Here is a 20,160-nt window from a genome sequence, read left to right as displayed (position 1 = left end):
TTAAAGGAACCTGACTGATGACTATTTAGTGCTGTCAGACTTCTTCCCTGAATATCTTACTCAGGAGTCAAATACTGCTAAATTTTATGGAAGAGATTGCAATAAATATCTACTAAACTGGACAGAGTGAACTAAAAATACAATTGTGAAATACTGTTTTCTTTGAAACCAGCGAAAAAACCATTCACAATGAACTTATGCCACATCAGTTCACATTTAGTGCACACTGGAAGCCTTCCATTCTGATTATTTTAAACAAGATTATACAAACATTAATCCAACAAAGCGTGAAAATTTCCACTCTGGAAGTCGATGTAAGGACGGTATAGCTATGTAATTGTAATGCCTCAGTTATCACTGTTACAGTATGTAACTGCAGAGGCAGCAGCAATTTTGTTTCTGTGATCCAACACATTCTGCATGTCCTGGCTAACCCATCACTCCCCTTTTAGCTTTCTTAACTTCACAGAAGTCAGTTTAGAACAAACACGATGCAGTAGGGCATACAGAAGAAACTAGAGCAAGTCTCCTTGCCTCTTTTAATGTTAAATACAAAGTTTGAATAAAAAGAATATTGCACAGTTCTGCTAGCTGCTAAACACTAACATGAAGAACACCTCAAATTTCAGAAAACAGAGTGATAAAATGGCTACAGAACTGTTTTGGACACACAATCCCTATCTAAATCATTCCAGAAAGGGGGACAAATTTGAAGTCTGTCAGACCAAAAGATATCCTCCCAACAAATTAAAAAATGCCACCTTGTTTTACACTGTAGTTAATCTTGTCACCCCTTCACAAGGGATGTAATATTATATATATTAAAATTCATAGCAGCTGGCAGGAGCTTTGCATGTGTCCCAACCAACTTTGCCTCTGAGAAATGGCTTTTTCAGCAACAAGAACTCAATAAAGATTAAGGTGAACTGAAAGCAAGAGAGTTCTCATTTTGCTGTATGGATCATCTTATTTTATGATACAACTACCTTATTCCGCATTAGCATAATCCATTCCTGAAAGCACTCATAAAAATGAAGTGTCCATGAAAGGAGTTAATCAGGAATAGCTATTTCAAAAATAACTCTCCACGTAGACAAGCCTCAGAAATGTATATAGTAGAGACTTATTTACAGGAGCAGCACGAGGAGCTAATTCTCCTACAAAAAAGAAATCAGAGTTATTGTGAATCTTCTAGATTAGAAAAAAAATGGCAACATTTCCACCACAGGGTCCATTCCACAGTTTTGCAATACAATCGACTGCATTTCAGAGTCACCAGATCCTAAGGATACTCTATTCCTGGTTTCACCTCAAAGCTTTAAGCATGTTCTGCCATACCCCCTAGAGGACAACTCTCAGAACAGTCAAACTGACTTGTAAGAGGCTTTTGAAATTTTTCAAGGGAAAAATATGTTACAATCTCTGTTTTGTTGGTGCTGTTTCAGTTTGCTGTTTTCCAGGCCTATGCATTAAAACCCAGTTTCATTTACTACTGAAATCTAATGTTTGGAGAATACAATGAGGCACCCAAAGTACAAAGGACAAACTGATTATTTTTAACAGAGTCATTATTTACAAGTTGTATCCAGGCCAATTACTTTTCTAGGTTCAATGCCTTACCAAAGCTGTGCCAGAAATAAACACCCAGCAGAGATAATAACAAAAATATTGATGCCTCTCAGGGAAAGCTTTTTGCTCCAAAAAAGCACAAGCTTGGAAAACCGCACAGAAAGGATTTTCTTCCCCACGTGCGCTTCAAAGCTTTGTACATGTGCACCTTTCCTTGCAGTACTCCAGAAGAGGGGAGCAGGCAGGGAGCTTACTGGAAGACTGAACTGATCAGAGGGTGCCAGAGTGAAGGCATGCCAAGTCATGAGCTTTTACGCTTGCTATAGGGACATATTAAGATGAGACCTGGAAACATGCTAATCTGCTCCCTCGTGTTTTCATTTCTTTTCTAAAGTCATGGTTGTATTAATTATGCAGCTGGTGATAACTAAAGTACTTGCAAGTACTCTTTCTTCCTAGTTCTACACACCTCTGAGCACAGGATCCAATATGCCAAGCGCAAGGCTTCGCTCTGCCTGATGAAAAGGTTTCCAGGTTGTCCACTACCACTGTAGGTAAGAGTCTGGTATGAACATAAGCACACCAGTTCCTGTAAGAGACAGAAGGTAAATATAATTAGAAGTACAAATAACGTTTTCCACAATATGATGATATGTGATACTTAAAGGGGAAAGTTAAACCCTAGGGATAGGACTAAGTTATGAAAACTAAGTTTGGTTTCTCTCAGACCACCAGCGTAGTCTTGCGCAATTACTTAGTCTTTGTGCTTCAGCTACCCACTAACAACAAAGAAAACTGACAATAATTTCTCCATCTCTACATATATTTATATTGCAAATCTAAATTTTTCCTTGTAAAATGTTGTGGAGCACCAAGTACAAAGAAGCTCTTCTAGACTGCAGCAATGACAGGTCTTAAAAGACACCTATATTTCAGATTACAGAAAGGGTTTATTCAGAATTCAAAGGATTGCTTAGCAAGGTTTTTAATGACCTATATCTTTCACTTTACGGATAGAGATTTCTATTCTTCCTCCCTTTCCCAAGCAATATTGCGAGTACATATAGACCGTGTTTTGCAGTGCACTTTGAGGTCAAAGCCACACACAGCAATAATGTGTCACAGCTCCACACTTGCCTGTGCCACTGGCTACCCACCCAGGGAAGGAAGTCACATATGAAATGATCAAATTCTTGATCACTGTGGTACAGGACATAGGAGCTGGCGATTGCAAGGCCAGGTTTGGTTTTGTTTTTTTTTAAAGGATTCTAAGGAGGTTGCAAAAACCACAAACTGTTAAATCAGATTTTGAAACCAGGTGACTTGGTAAAAGCTACAGAGAAGAGAGGCAGAGAACAGAATTAATTAGAAATTATAAACTGAACAATGGCTCGGGACAGATTTGTACAGGGAATCATGCCTCAGAAATATATTGGCATTCTTTGAATCAGAAGCAGGTACATAAAGGGGTAATTTTCAGAGGCTTTTGGCAAGGTCACTCACCAAAAGCTACTAGAGGGGGAAAAAAGGAATCTGTCACATAGTAAGAGGATAGATCCTGTTATAGATTAATAAGGTATTAAATCAGAGAGGTGAAAGACAGAAAGTCAGCTTTCTCAAGAAAAATTTTATCAGCAGAATACCACATGAACCTGTAACAGACATTATACTCATTAAGGAAGGGGAAAGTAGGTGAATAGGCAGATGACAGAGTTATACAAAGCTAAACAGAATCATTTTGTGTAGTAAACCTAAAGCTGATCTTGAAAAATTGCAGAAATCTCATGATACTGAATTTCCAACTACTTAAGTGTCTGAAAAAGGTCCTGTAACGCAGAGTTAGGCACAAATAAAGACAGCCTGTTACAGACAGTCTGACTACCTAAATAACTATCAATAATAAAAAGATCTTAAAGTCATTGTGATTAGCTCTTTGAATATACCAATTTAGTATTTTGCATTAAGTAAACTATTGAATCAAATACATGAAATTATTAGGGAAGGACTAGAGAACAAACAGAAATCACCACGGTTTCAGTACATCAACTCCTTGTTGCTGTACATGAGTTTATGGTTAGCCCTCAAGTTTGAATACAGAATTCAGGTTCATTTCTACATCCTAAAGAGATATGAAAAGAAAGATAGATACAAATAGAAGATGAAAAGCCAGAGGGATGGGAAGTCATGGCATTCATTATTCAGTTGGACTTGTTATGACAAAGCGGCATCAAAACAAAACAGGTTTAAACTTAAAGAAAAAAAAAACAGGGTTGGGGCGGTGCTTCCACAAACATAGACTGTGCCAGATTTGGGCGTTTGGGAAGCCAAAATGGATTTTTAAAAAGCAGTTAAATGATTTCATAAAAGAACATGCCATTAGGGTGTTGTTGGTTTGGCGTTTTTTTAAACGTGAAGTTGTAGCTGTAACCTCTGTCTCAGGAAGTCCCCCAGCTGCAGATTGGAAGGCATCCTGAAGAAAGTATTATTGCATTTCTACCAGTGGAACAAATGTCTGTTTGGTCTAATTGTGATTTTTTTTTTTTCCCCCCTCTAACTTAGTAGAGTCTTTCTCAGGGTCATACATTATCCCCTTGTCCATGCTGAAACATATTTCATTTTTGACTTGGCAAGTTAGTGACAAGATGTTGTTTCAGTTTTAGGGCTGGTGAACTTGCAAGTACTCCTATACCTATATTTGCATATAAGAACTTGAAGTTCATCTTCCTGGGTCATGTTTTGCTGCTGACCCTTGCTTCTGGTTGTAGTAGTTCTGTTAGTGTTTCATAATCCAGTAAGGAAATATGTATTTACCCCTGAAATCAGTATGGGCTCCTTACAGTGGAAATCAAAATACAACTACGACCAGATTAGTTCCATTTACTTAAGTGGCATTAGGACAGATTTACACTGCTTCAAACAAGAACAGCACAAAACACAAAATAGTATCAGCATCTATCTTTAAGGGATTGCTTTTGTCTTCTGAGATCCTACCAGTGCACTCACATTAAATTCAGTAGCGGTTTACCTGGAAAATGTTTCCTGAGAAAACAGCAGGATAAGCTAGGAAGTAAGATGCTAAGTAAGGCCAAGAAACTGAACCTCTCAGTATTTCTGCTGCCAGTGTTGTAGTGCTCCCTCACACAACACATATTGTTTAATTGATGAATAATGCGTTTCATATAAAATGGGGTTTTACTGAGTTTCTTTGATCTGATTTTGCTCACTCACTCTCCACTTCCTTGAGAGTTTTCATTAGGATAATATTTCTTTTTAATTGGGTATAAAAAGGCTGTGCTTTTGTTTGATATGTCCTTTATGTTCTGTCTCCTCTAGCTATAGCCTTTTTTCTGTGTGTATAAATTAGAGACTCCATGAATAAATATTGGCTAAAAATTAAACGCAGCTCTCAAGCATAAGCTTAAATATTAGGTACTCTTCTCACTACCCCTGTGGAAGCCAGGAGGCAGCTCTGTGTAAGTCTGAGACACGTAAAATTGGCAGAAGCAAAAGGAGACTTAAGTTTTTTTGAGTTTTGCAGACAGATCATGAAGTCATTTATACCACCCCTCTAGTTGGGGCATATGTGTCCTTTACAGTCTCCTGTATCACACAGAGACTAGCAGTAGTAACTAAATAATAATGATATTTGCCATTAAACAGTGCCAACAGTCAGCTAGAGAGAGAGAGCTTGTAGCTCCATCCCTTCCAGCACACCTCTGCAGCAGCAAGGGAGGCTAGTCACCCTGTCTTGCCAAGCATTCAGTAAGAGCAGGACATGGCAGAGCACTTAACTCCCTTACAGGCACGACCAGGAAGACAGGTCTTCCGTGGAGCTTCCTTGCTGAGCATCAAGGAGCAGCAAGAGCAGGGTTTCTCCCTAACAGAAGGTGAGGGGCAACCACACAAGCTAGGCACTGACCTCTCCAACAGCATGCAGTACTACAGCACCAGAGACAGGCAAGCAGCAGTAGAGTGGCAGGAACAGGTCGATTAACAGCCCAGCAAAGACCAGATAACAAGGCAGATCCTAGAGGACTACTAGAGACAAGCACCTCTATAAGGAGAACAATCTAAATCCTGGGCTTAAATGGAGCCCCTGCCCAAGGAGTGTGGGTGGAGGTTTCAGGTGAGGCTGGTTAGGGCTATCAGGGCTTGTTACCTTGCCCAGGGCACTACCACTGAGCTCCTTTCTCACTACAGGCATGAGGTCTCTTCCATTTCACAGCTGTAGTGAGGGTCCTGCATATTCATACCCAAGATTAAAAACCATATTTTTCTCTGAAGTGCATCACAGAGATTTAAAAAAAAAAAAAAATCTCAGCATATGAATGGGATACTAAACACTTCTTAACAGATGCAGAAAGTGATACTGGGCCAAACTGACAGCGGTCTGTTCAGGAGGAGCTTTGACTAAGCATGGTGTTTTGCTTATGATTTGCTTATGATTTAACCTTGGTATAGAGAATGTAAAAATCTAAATTCCTAAATAACTCTCAGTTGCAAGTTAGCCATCTGGAAAGTGAGGAACTAAGAGCCAACACCTTGGGCAGCTGGGTGCCAAGCTTGCTACCTCTGCAAATAAAGAACCCAAACATAGGAGTCAGATTTTAAAATCTGGGTGACAATGAGCCAGCGGTGAGGTAAGGCCTTGAGCTTGTGACTCCCCAGCCTGTGCTCTACTCTTGCATGCAGACCACCAGCTCACCAGAGAAAGGGCTTAAGCAGAAGACATATAGTGGTGTTCTCAGTGTCGACATTTTCTTCAGTGCATATGGTTGGGGTATAATTTTTTGGTAATTGGATTCCATTTTACATCTGAGCAAATGTGATCAATGAAAAAATAAAACAATGAAAACAGACATAAAAAGCAGTAGTAAAATGCATAAAAGCCCTGGAATACAGAGAGTTCCGTTAAAAAAAAAATCTACTTTTTAAAATTCATAATGTAAAACCACTAATTATCATTATTATTGAGGGTGGCTAGCTTCAAGGTAACAGCTATTGGAACTTGCCCATTTGGAGATGCCCTCCAAAGGAAAACATGGTACAGTACATCCCAAATGTATCAGTTAAGGACTGATGTTGATTTTTAAAGATAATCTGAACTCAGTCTCTCGTCTCTACCAAAATTTAACTCAACTTGAGCACATTGTTTCTATTTAAAATATTTAACTCCTTTTTAAACTACATGAGTGCAATGTCTAAAGCTGTGGTTCTCACATGGCCCGGCAATCTTTGATCAGGCTAAATAGGAGGAAATATTCACAGCAAAAGAGCCCCTGGTGTGACTCATAATTAGGTTTATGCTACCAATGAAATAAGCTCATTAAGAGATGTTAAGAATGTAAATATAATTTTGAAATCAAATTGTCTGAAAAAATGTAGATTTGGAGATAGACGGTGAAGCGTGGCGGAAGAACTATGGCAGGCTGTGTTAATGCAAATGCAGAACAGAAGACAACTGGTTTGCATAACAGGACTTTAAACCTGAAAATCCTCTTTACCCTCCATGGAATAATATATTCCAGATCAGCAACACAGGCTTCTAACATGCAGATTTTGTTGAGAGCTGCAGGAGCCTGGCGTTTCTTTTGCATTGAGCCTGATTTCAATCCGGAAAGCTGTGTTTAAAAACAAAACAAAATCCTCACAACGTACAACAGAAATCCAGCCTGGAGAGAGCAGTGCAAGCCCCAACTGGCATAAAGCCCATGTGACAGATTTCATCTTCCTCTTGCATGTATTGGCCAGGAAAACTCACTGGTAGCAAGGTGTGGGAGAGTACCTCTGAGTCCTCAGGCCTTTGAAATAGCCTCTTTGCTTGCGATATTTGCAGCAGTATTTCCAGCTCGAATCAAAATACCGCTACCCCAACTCTGCATCAAGCGTGGTTTGACCGTATCTGAGAAGTAGGGCATAGTACGAAGGGCAGCATTGGTTTCTTTTGCAATCAATAAGCATGTCTACATTGCAGCCGTGGCAGGCTTGAGTCCTCTGGGTTTTAGGCCATTGCAAATGCAAAGTCCTGAGTATCTAATGGGCCGTGGAGCCTGCCTCTGCGGCTGAAGCAAAGCACCTACAACCGGCAGGACATTAGTGGGACCCAGACGGTGCCTTTAAGCCTGTCTTTAGCTTTTGGGATCCTACACGTCCTGTACAGCTTATTCAGATCTTGCGTTAATACCCCCTCAGAAAAGTTTTCTTCTCTTCTGCTTATACCAGTCCTGTTTCTTTTTCCACAGAAAAAACATTCCCGTGAAGCGTTTCTTCATTTCCACAATTGGCCCGAAAATAGAAAGGATGCAGCCTGCAGATAACTGTGAAACAGAAGTAGTTTTGGGGCAATTGTAAGCAAGGACTACCCGCACTGTGCCCAGTCTACATGAGTACGTACCAGTAATACAGGTGTTTCCCTCAGCTGGAAAAAAGCTTATTTCTGAGAGTGTAAGACAGACTACCGAACTGCTTCCCTGTGTTCAGCTGATTCCTCCTCAGCGATTTACATCAAACTCAATATGAAGGATACACGTGGTGTGAATTACTGGGCAACATCTTCCAACTTCAAAGGGCTGTGATTCACAGCAAAAAGCATCTTCCCTGCCTGCGTCATGAAACCACGCGGCCTACGGAAACCTGCCCTGAGATGCACAGAGATGAATAGTAGGTAATGTTTCGGCAGTAGTTATTTACTCGTTCTTGTTTAAGCTTTCATAAGCAGCAAATGTGGTTTCCTATTTACCGTGTGGATTTCTGAAGCTGGACTTGACTTTGTCCGATGAAAAACACCCCACTTGGTTTTAAGTAGCCGTATAAGCACGTGCTCTTACTTGTGTCCCCGGCTCCTGATTCAGGGGACACATGCCTGACAACTCGCAAGAGCCCTTAAACTCATCATTGCTTCACTGGCGTGTTGCCAGCACTCTTAACACCCTCGTCTAATTCGCAATTAGCAGGGCTTATGCTCTGCCTTACCACCTCTTTGGTGGCAGCCTGGGCCCACCGTCTGAGCTGCCCGGCTCACCCCGCCGCCCCCCGCGGGCTGCCACCACCGTGCGGGAGCGACCGCCATCTGCCCCGCCGGCGAGCCGGCACCTGGCTGAGCCTTCCCCCCTCCCTAAAGCGCAGCCGGCTACCGGCTCTGCCGTGGGGCAGCGCCAGGCGCCGTGAAGCGGCGGCGGGGAGAGAGAGGGGCGGTGGGCCTGAGGCGCGGCGGTGTGAGGCGCGGCGGTGTGAGGCGCGGCGGTGTGAGGCGCGGCGGTGTGAGGCGCGGCGGTGTGAGGCGCGGCGGTGTGAGGCGCGGCGGTGTGAGGCGCGGCCGGGCAGGGCCGGCAGGTGGCGGCCGTTCCCCGCAGAGGCGGGAAGCTGCTGGTGAGGCGCCGGTCGCTCCGCGGCGCTGGGGACGCGTGGGGCCGTGTGGGCGCGTCTGTCCGCCACCGCCACCCCGCTGACGCCTGCTGAGGGGCCGGGGCCGGGTGGGTGCTGTGGCGGTGGAAATTCGGGTGCAGCCCGGAGCGGAGCTTCATCGCTTCGTACGGCTCACCGGCACCAACGGCCGGGGAGAGCCCCGCCGCCTTCTGCTGAGCACCCAGGGGCTGACTGGGGAGAGCAGAGGGCCTGGAGGAAGGAGCGCAGCAAAAGAAGAGAATAAACTTGTTTAAGTCCAAAGAAGGAGTGCTGTGACTGCTTGCTGGAGAAGTTATACGGTCTATGACAGAATTGTTCCGAATACATTCGCAATTAATGGAAATGTTTCCATTTAACTTCAGCAGGCCTTGAACCAGTCGTCTTGGTGCTGAGATACCTGATGTTGCTGAAAAGTGAAGCATAATTCACTCTAACATCGAAAAATCATAATTTCTTTAGGGTGAGAGAGTGAGTGGAAGTTTATGAGACTGCAAGGACCCCTTCCACAGCACATTTTCACTGTAAACTGTTCTTTGGGTATATTGCCAAGAAAAAAACAAACCAACCCTCACAAAAACTGCCAGCTACGGGGTGTCAGGTATAGCTGTACACAATTGCTTCCACTTGCTTGTAAGCACAGATCCTTGTAAGTGAGCCTAAAGCCACTCAACAGGAACGCCGGTGGCAGCCGGGCCACAAAGGGTATAGAGTTTGTTCTGCCCCTTTCATATTATATCTGAAAATGAGTTATTTTTATCTGTAAGTAAATTAGATTACCTGGCTTTTAATAGAAATGCTATTGAATCAGCGCAGCTGAACATCACTGAATCATGAAAATGAGATTATTGTGTTGCTGAAGGAATACAAAAGGACCCAGAGCTGGAGCCGTTGTTAAAGTCCGTGCACAGCTTGGAGGTTGTGCCTCGTTCACATGGTATGCAGTTTATTTGTATTTCACGGAATAGTTTACGAAATACTAATCTCGATTCTACACCTGTTTTCATTTTGTATTCTCCTTTACATCTCAGCAAAGGGGATGTAGAAAGATGCTATGAGCACCCAGAGTTGGTAGACGCCTTGTGAGGAGAGGCTGAAGGACCAGGGCTTGTTCAGGCTGGGGAAGGGACGGCTTTCAGGGCACCTAACAGCAGCCCCTCAGGCCCTACAGGGAGGCTATTTAGAAGCTGGATCTAGGCTCTTCCCAGCAGTACATGGCAAGAGGGCAAGAGATAACAGGCCCAAATTGAAATAAGAGAGGTTCAGACTGAGTGTGAGAAACTTGTTCACCATGAGGACACCCAGGCACTGGAACAGGACCCAGAGAGGTTGCCCAGAGCGTGGAGCTCAGTACCTGACTGGATCAAGCCCCGAGCAACCTGGTCTGATCTCAAACCTGGTGAGCAGGAGGTCGAACTAGAGACCTCCGGAGGTCCCTTCCAATCTGAATGATCCTATGGTTCTGTGAACCTGTGGTCTTTGCTTATATATCTATCTCCTTTGGGTGATATGATTGTTATTCTGAATACAGTACATTAAGTGCATTTGTACATAAAAACATATAACGACATGGTATGGAAGAAATCCATCTTTTATACCGATTTTTTTTTAAGCTAGGAACTTTTCCAGTCTGAAAGACTGTTACATGAAGACCAGAGTATAGGCTCTGAATTTAGGTTGTATAAAAGTACATGGCTGTGATATGTTTTCATTTTGCTCTAAACAACCTGACAAGTTTGGATGAGGAGAGATAATGTTGATTGACATGATGTAAACACTCAGATTATAAGGATAGAAAGCACCCTCACAAGGTTTTTTTGGTATTGCATGGGAGACCAGGTTTTAGTTTCAGCAACTTCCTTTGAACTCCACGAGGTGAGTACAGAGACCTCTCACCTTTTTGATACTAGTGATATGGCAAATTCTGTATCTTTAAATGAACATCAGTCATCTCTCAAAAATATAAGCTGTAGTTCAAAGAGAAATTGTAAACCTGAAGCAAAATCCGTTAATTTTTTTTGTTCACTGCCTAGCTTCCTTTCCTCTGAAATGTATGAATCTCAGCTGAAATAAAAATTCAGTATTCACTAGGCACTGACGATAACCAAAATTGGGAAATCTGTTTTACATGCTAATCGGAATGGAAAACCTGGACAGCCTCTGGGAAGTGCATTTGATATGCAATATAATATAGTATATGATGGTAAAATATGTTCTAGGATACGTTTTTAGGCCTGAGAAACAGCTGACTTGTTGACACTGAAGTATCAGGTTGGGGGAGTCATACCATTTGTTTAATGTTTTTTTTTCAGGACTCAGGGTCCTGACATTTTGTCCTGTCTATTACAAAACACAAATTCTACTCTCATCATTCATTTCCTTTTTTTGTATGTACAGTGCTGAAGCCTTGGACTGTGAACAGCCTCTTTGTCTCATCCAAGTTTTTATTTACTATTGTGACCAATTCTGTGTCCTACCTTGTGCTGCAAAAATTAATTCACAATTTCCACTCATCTAGCGCTTCGACGATCTATTTTAGCATTTAAAAAGTTGTCTTGTTGTGAACCAGATCAGCTCTTTTAAACCTTATCTCCCTTTCTGTATTCAGAGCCTTTCAAAATAATCGAACTTTCCCACAAATAGAGTTTAGACTTTTGAGAGGATATCCATTAATCTGCTTTAAGAATCGTCCACTAAAATGCATTTGAAAACCTAGACATACTGCTCTTTAAAAGGGTCTTAATTCTGCATTTTTCCCTCTGGAATATAAATTTATTTTCCAGCATCTAATTGACCCAGAGTACAAAATTCATTAGGCTAGTCCTGGTCTAGTTTACTGTCAGTGCTTCTCAGATGACCTTCAGTGGTGCTGGTTTTCAGTGGTTTGCTAGTCCTTTTGTAATCTACAGAAAAGGAGATTGCAGTATGTCAGTAATGGCTTCTACAGTTTGAGAAATACTGACCCAAAAAAAAAGACTTTGTAAGTGACAAAATGAAAATATTAAAAAAGAAGGTCTGTCCCAATTCCAGAGGGGTTCTTTAATCTGTTTATAGTGTTGTTTTGCGCAGGTGCTCTTTTCTTATTTAGCTTCATTAAATGGTTAAATGCCTTGCCAGTTGCTTTACACCTGATTTGCTGCTTACTCATGCAAACCTATATCTTTACGCTGTCACTGATTGATTTCTTAGGGGGCTCTTGAACAAAAAGGATCTGAGCCACAGTCCATGAAATTCAAGGTGATTTTTTTCCCAGGCTTTTTCTCATGACCTATGGTGTTATTTACCAGGAGTGTAATACAGAATAGATGCTTTGAGATTAGGCAGAAAAATTGTCTTTTGAAACACTTGCATTCTCTAACTGGCAACACAGATAATGCCTTTGGAAAACACATGGGGACACCTTGCTGCTGTTCTTTTCCTTGCCACAACTTTTCTAGGAATTAGTGTCACTTTTCTAAAATGTTAATTATATTCAGATTTGTAAGAATGCATATTTTCTGCGTAGACTTGAGCAGATGTCCCTTAAATGAAGTGCTGCAAAGTGTCAAATGGTTGCAGTGGCTGGGAGGTAAATCCTAACACTGTGTCCAGTTTGTTACGGTAATTCTAATCTATGCAGTGGGGTGAAGAGACATTAGTAGGGATGGAAAACAGTCTGTTCCTAATCCTCGCTGTTCCCAGGACAGAAGAAACAAAGAGCAAGAGCAAAGATAAACATGAGCATTAATGCAGTAGTTAGTGTAAAGAGATGAATGGAAACCTTTATTATATTAATTAAAAAATTTCAGAAGTCATCTGTATAGTAGTGCCTTATCTGAATTTGATCACAGAAAAACTACATAGCCAGACTCTGAGGAGGCTAAGAGAAAAAGATGCTGGGCCTTTTTGTCTTTTATAAGTACATTGTGAGTGTTTCAAAAGCAACCTGGGTGGAGCTGTGATTTTTTTTTCTTCCCAGTGCTATATGTTTCCTGTGCAACTGAAAACAGTCTGTCATGACTACATCATTGCTGAAAGGCTGTCTCAGAAAAGCAGAACTTTGGATTCTGTTATTTCCTGATTTTTTGCCTGGTTTTCAGAAATTATTATTTTATCACCTACAGTACAGAATTGTATGGACATGTGTTTACCATTTCTTCTCTCTCTGAAAGACAAAACCTCCTACAGGGTATCTCTGTGAGGCAGTGCAAATCAGGTAAACCATCTCCTGCAATGACGCCTTCCCACCCAGGTACTGGAACTGCTTGAAAAGTGACCACCACATTGGAGCAAAAAGGCACTGTAATTCATTCTGTGCATGGGACATCAGCAGCGAAAAAGCTTTTGTCAATGTATGGGGTATAATAGAATGAATGTAATAAAAAAGTCTATGAATCTCATGGACGTTGTGCAGCTCTTGCCCTATACCAGTACTGCTGTACAGTATGCAGTAGTACCTAATCTGCACAATGCGGTTTTGCTACTTCGTATCAGCAGTCTCAGTCATCTGTTAACTGTTTTACTTCTGTACTCAACAGAGGACAGCACCAATCTCTAAACACTTGTGTTAAAACTCTCTTTGGATGGTTACATTTTCTTGGTACCATGCCACATGCATCATTATGGAACTGCATAATTACGTCCTTTGCCCCATTTATTCTGTGGATGAAACAGCAATAAAGTAGTGAATTCCAGCACTTGGATGAACAATTTGCTTTGGTCTGTAGGGCTGCAATGGGCGTAACACTGCATTCAGCATGTGTAGGAAAATTAGATTGTGGGCTTACGGCCAAGCATCAAGAAGTACATTCAGGATGCTGCTGGAGAAGAGGGGCTCATTGCAAAGGCCATGGCTGGAATACAACATTGTGAGGGCAAAGCAAGGATTGCTTGTCAAATGTCCTCTGACACTTAGCCACCAAGGCAACCTAAATACCAGTGTAAGAGGTTCCTCCTTCCAGGTCATACTGAATATACCTAGTGAGGCAGAAACCTAAGCCATGCATGACTGTATTTGTTGTAAATGCACAGTGATGCAAAATCTTAAAAAACCGATTCAAGAATTGTTCTCTCTGCTCCATTAAAAAGTGACGTGATCAAAAGAGACTGTGAACCTTGCATTAACTAGGCAGTTAAATCAGGTTTCTATGTGTCTTGGGTATTTGAACCATGTGCTGATCTTAACCATTCATTTTCGTTTGTCAGTACACCAGAAATTCTACCAGGCTGATACAGGCAAAAGCAATTTCCGGGGAGAAATGCAGAGGTCTGGTCATGAGAATGAAATATTTCAGCACTCCTACCACATGTGACAGCTAAACAAATCTGTCCCTGGTGCTGACTTTATTAAACACTTCTGAGCTTAGCAATAAAATACTGTCACGTCACCACTACCCAAGGTAATGGCAGGGGAAGTCTATGAAGACCCTCAGTGGATTCATGATAATTGGAAAATGTGTAATATACACATAGTAAGAGAAAAAAGTAATGTAGAGCCATCTAACAATGTGGAGATAGTGTGCTTAATTTGCAGCCTGAATGAATGTCTCATGTATTCAGGAGCTGCCTTGAATAGTAATTAATAATATTGGGTTCCGAATGGAAGGATGAGCGTGCTAGTCTCAGGACTCAGCCTCAGACTTGCTCCATAGCACCACTGTTATTTAAGCTGCTTTATACAGTGAAATACTGCAATTCTCTCTCTCCATAAGCTGAAAAATATGTATCTCACATGAACTGAATTGAAAAGAATGTATCATCAATTTTCTTCTTTGACACCAAATTGATGCTCACATTTAATGTGACTGAACTCTGGGAAAACTCTTTCACTGCTGCTGAAGCACAGCTCTAGTTTTCCAGCATTTCTTTATTTGTTGATATGGACAGGATGAAAATTTGGAGATAGGTAGAAATAAAAAGAAAATACATGTTTGTTAGTAGAGACATAAGCCTTACATTTCAGAGCTTAAGTCAAATTCATTACTAGGAGTGAAGAAAGGAATTTTCCTTCAGCTCAGGCCATTCCAGATGTGCTTCCTATGAAGTTTCCTTATCCTTCTGAAAGCTTGGGTGCAGGCTCTCCCAGAATGGGGGATACCTCACCAGAGAAACCACTTTTTAAAAAAGGTTTGAGAGCATGTAACTACAGGATCTAGAAATTATGTCCTCCTGTACCTATTCTAAGGTTAACTGTAAAATTGTTCCACTTCACTGCACAAGAAAGGATTTCATTGCATTTTCATTCCACTGAAGAATAAGGAAGAGTTTAGTGTTTTTAGAGATAAGGATACGCCCAATATTTAGCACTTAAAACACCACATCAGGATGTGATACAGAGAGGCTCAAAGCCAATCTTTGCCTTATTAACAGGAGAATCTTGAATCTGGAGCCTTTAGCCTTACTGACTGTACTCCTCATCAGGTGACTGCCTGTTGCAATACATCTCTGCCCCCAGAAATTCTGCCGGAACCTGAAAAGCTAACCTGGAAGGAGTTTTTAAAATAAAGTCATGGTCTTTGGCAACTATGTTTCTGTAGGAAAAAAACCCCATGAATTTATTCTGACAGTTCTAATAGCACATTTCCATCAATAATATGAAATGGAAACTTGTCAGGACCCTTATGGCACTTGTGGGTCTTATTCACTCTGACCAGCCTGACCTGGGGTCTCCACCCATAGACCCTTCCCATGGGCTCCGGAGCCCCACTACAGTTCACCCTAGGGCTACATTGTGCCTGTGCCAATCGTGACCTGTAAGCGGACACCCTGGCCTAACTTTGACCTTGCCCCATCATTGTGGACTTGCCCAGTGATGACTGGGCTGTGGCTTACCCTGGTCACCATCACCAGGCCTGATCCTGACTCGCTGATTTGCCTTCCCAGCTTGATCTTGGCACTGCAGCATCACCACGGCTGTGCCTGGAAATTTGGGCTCTGGGGTGATGCTAGCTGCCATATCTGGTGTGTCCTGTCTGCCACACTTGGTGGTTGTCAGAAATATTCTTCGGGTGCAGACTTTGAAAATCCATGAAATATTTCCAAATCACGCTCTTCAGACATTTTAATGGGAATTTTGCAAAAACAGAATGAGCCAGAAGAACTTTTTTCTCATCTAGTACTAGTATGCATGTGATATGTGTACATAATATTGTCCTCAGATAATCTAGGGTAGAGATAGCGAGGGAATTATCTTTGTAATTAAGCCAGTAAGGCACACAACCTCCTTCAGAAAGGGGTATTTGGGTAATGAAGCTTGTACAATGGGCACATACTGTACCTTGTGGATAATCTGGCAGCCCTGGAGACTCTCCAACAAAGTATATGTATTGCTATTTTATAATTATAAATATATTAAAAAACAAATGCTCATTCTTGTGTTGTTTTCCTTCCTCTTGTCTCTCCCTGACCTCTCTCTATTGTTCCTTCTATATGGAGCCTCTAAACATCAGCATCTCTGCACATATGTTAGCACAATGGGTTGCCATAAAGTATTACAGTCATGCAGCTCCCACAAGGTCACTCAAAAATTTGGGTTGAAATACTGACTATAACCAAAGAGTTGCTTTTATTCAAAGTAAAACCAAAAAGCAAATTGTGCTTCCAAATTTCCTCAGAGGTAGTACACTTTACAACTATGAACTCTGCTATTGACTCATTCATGCTGTGCTCAGGCATTAAATGAGTAAAACTCAAAGAAAGATGTATGTCTTTATTGGAAGTTTTACAGCATCTTTTTCACTTTATTTGCAATAAAGATGCAATTTTTTTTAAAAAAAGAAAACATATGCTAGAAATGGGTAACACCTGCACATAATAAATAAAAACGCATACGTTCTTATGCATAGTTTCTCAGCAGTAACTTTCCAGGTGTTTCACAGCAGTGAAGGTAACACTGAGCACATTAGACTTGGCATTGTTTCATTACTTTACTGAAAAAAAATGAGTCACAAGTGACTTTATTATTCATCCAGGTCTAATTCATAGGGAAAGGGAGACAGAATAATGAAGTGACTTAAGTCACAGTCCAGGTCAGTGGCAAAACTGGAAGAAAAGCTCAAATCACCTTAGCTGATCATAAAAATACTCATGGGCGGTAGGAAGACAAGGTTTGTAACACAAGAATCTTACTGTGGAAAGGATCAAGCCACACCTAGAACTGTAGGCTTTTGCTAGAGAGGAGCATGTAGCCCAGCAGTTTGAGAAAGGGAGTGGGGATTCAGCATTCTGTTTTATGCTGGGGTTTCATGCTGCTACGCATTCCTGTAACTTTGATATGCAATCCTAGCTTTATCTCTAACTTGCTTAATGGACTCAAAAAAAAAAAAAAAAAGACCTTTATGCATGTTGCACAGCAGGTTGCTCCTTGACCACGCATGAAATAAGGTGCTAGCCAATACAAGGTTTGCTTATTTTGCCTCTCTGCAGTTGCAACCACATACCGTCGTGATAAATACAGTATGAGACCTTGTTCACCAGAGACTAATTTTTTGCTTTCTATATTTATATCTTATGTAAAAGGTAGAAACAATACCTGCCAATTCACAGAATTTTTCTGAAGATTAATTACAGTGGAATACTATTCTTGACAAAAACTGGGAAAGCTAAAGACTCTAAGGTTAACATATGTTAAGACCTATTTTAATGGAGATGCAGTTATCAGCTCTCACACATAAAGAGAACCCATTTAACTCGGGTTAACTCAGGCACTTTGCCAAACACGGTAGTAAGGTGTTGTAACAGATGACATTCACAACTGAAGCAGTATGCCAGAAAGCTATCTGGAAAACACAGCTCCTTACTGTGGTATAGCTTCCAGGCTGAGGCAAAGGACTCTTTTCCTTTGGGTTTTCATGCATCATTTCACTTATGCATGATGCAAAAGATGCTCAGGTCAACGGGAATCTTTTCTTTGAGTTGAAGTAACATTAGCTCGCCGCCACACATAGCAAGATAATTGTAGGAGTTCCAAGTAGGAGTTTCTAAGGGTTGATTTATTCCCTCTTGTGTGAATTTGAAAGAGTTTTCCCCCCTTTTGGATGCCAACATTTGGTCAAGTACTATCAAAAGAAGAAATCTATATTCTGAAAGCCCACTCTCTATAAATACTATCGAAAACAACCAATCCTTTGTGTCTTCCTTTTTCTACCAGTATCTGAATATATATCAGCAATTAAGTGAACCTTGCAACATCTCCAAAGTCAGTATTAACATCCTTATTGAGAATTGAAGACATTGGGGAACGAAGAAAATAACTGAGTGTTCCAGAGCTACAAAACTATACAGTACAATCTGATATACTCTGTTATGCATAGCTACTATGTATTAAATTATACGGTTCTGAATGCACATTCACCTGCAATACAACTTTCCGTAAGTTTTTATCACAGAATAAGGTGTTTCAAATTGTTGGACACCGATGCATTTTGTACACTTAATTGCTTGTATTTTCAATTTAGTGGAGAAGTTTACAAACACAATCATTTTTAATAGCTTCCAAATGAAAAAGCGCATTTGCAGTTTCTTTAACCACAAGAAAAGAAAGAAAAAAAACCAACAAAATTTTACTGTGCATAAAACAGGGAGACATCTGTTGTAGTCCTTTCCTACCCATATGTGGTAATGACTTTCCTGTTGGTTTTGAGAGAACTACCCTGAGGAATAAAATATTGCAGCATTTACTGTGTTACAAATGTATCATTTTAACCGAGTAAATGCTGCAGGTTTGGTTCCTTGCTTGTTTTAGATGGCCTTCTTTAAGCTTAGAAAACAATTTCACTGAAATTACTAGAACTTTTGCCAATTATTTCACTGGGAACAGGAAAATAACCATTCCTAAGCAGTACATAGGAGACAAGAAAAAATATGTAACTTTCCTTACTTTCCCCTGGTAGTTTCAAAGCTGGATGCTTTGGAGTTGGCATCCTGTTGGCTGCTGGTGATACCAGTGCTGTAGGATAACTGCTTGAGAGATCTGTTCCCTGTAGCTGTATCCCGGCTTGTAGTGACCTCTTGCTGGAGAGGGACCTCTCTAGCATTGCTCCGTGGAGATGTCCCTTTGCTGCTAGATGATCTTCCCACCTTATCTTTGTCAGAGTCACCATCACTGTGTCCTTTTGACTGGCTTGCAGGGGTAGAAGTTGTAGGATTGGAGGTTTTCTTCACTGCTTTCATTCCCAGAGTCTTGCCTGAAGATGCAAAAGGAGGTCCCTGTGAGGCACTCGCTTCTGCAGCTTGAATCTCAGAATGGGGTGACCCCACAAGTGTGGTCGGAGATCGAGTCAAGTCTGAGTGACTTGTCCAGGTTTCACCACCCTGGCCTGTGGTCCAGAGCTTTTCTGGAGTATTAAATCCCATGCTGCCACTCTGTAAGTGCAGTAAGAGCAGCAAGATTATCATCTCCTTCATTCTGCTGGTTTGTAAATGCTAGAAGTTATCTCACATTTATTTCCCAAGCAAGAAATCCTGTATCGTCTCCCTCCTTCTGAGCTGCTGCTCATAGAGTGAGCCTACCCAGAGGATGCCCTGACAGTCCTTATTTTTGTAGAAAGGAAACAGGTTTTGGTGTTTCAAAACTGACTGAGGAAGCCTGGTTTCCTGTTTCTGTGGATTCCCCTGCAACCTGTGACCCCTTGGAGAGCGGGAGCCTGGCAGCCTGTGTGGGAGGAAAAAAGAAGTTTCTGCAGAAGGCACAGGATAAAGATTAATCTCACAATAGAAATGTGGAAAAATATGTACTGTGAAGTAATCCTGAGGGATAAAAACTGAAATTATTAGGTAATTTTCCTTTCACATGTACGTGTATAGAGAACAGAAGTGACTTGTCACATGTGCCCTTTGGATGGTTCGTACTTGTGACCTTGTTATTGAAAAAAGAGTTGGCAAAACTGGTGTGCTACATAAAGCTGAAAGTTTGCTGTGTCTTCTCTTTTTAAGAGTTCAAGCACACTGCTGCCAAAAGTGGGAAGATGATGAGGAAGAGCTTTACACTGTATTCATCGTTGTACCACAAGCCTTTAAATGTAATTATTTACCTGTAGGTCATTGGCCATTTATGCCACATCTATAGTTCATACAGCAATGTGTATGAACTATTTCTATAGCATTGTCCATAGGTGTCTGGTGTCATTTCAGATTCTCTAGGGTACGAGAAACATCTATGTGGGCCTGGCAGAGGTGGCATATGATCTACGGGAAACATGTGCCCTTCTGGGA

The 20,160-nt window shown here is 41.3% G+C and overlaps 1 protein-coding gene across 1 annotated transcript in view; it reads right to left on the bottom strand.

The window, feature by feature from the left end:
* The window catches only part of MMRN1 (multimerin 1), a 45,111-nt gene extending 25,758 nt beyond the window's left edge, over positions 1-19,353 (bottom strand). The window contains exons 1-2 of the mRNA XM_059818133.1: positions 18,827-19,353; positions 2,039-2,158 (exon numbers count right to left, since the gene is read on the bottom strand). Coding sequence (XP_059674116.1) covers positions 2,039-2,158; positions 18,827-19,353 — 647 coding nt within the window. The remainder of the gene's footprint in view (positions 1-2,038; positions 2,159-18,826) is intronic.
* Between the last annotated feature and the right edge of the window lie 807 nt (positions 19,354-20,160).

This window comes from Gavia stellata, chromosome 5 (genome assembly GCF_030936135.1).
Source record: "Gavia stellata isolate bGavSte3 chromosome 5, bGavSte3.hap2, whole genome shotgun sequence".
NCBI lineage: Eukaryota > Metazoa > Chordata > Aves > Gaviiformes > Gaviidae > Gavia > Gavia stellata.
This window is presented reverse-complemented; position numbering and strand designations above follow the sequence as displayed.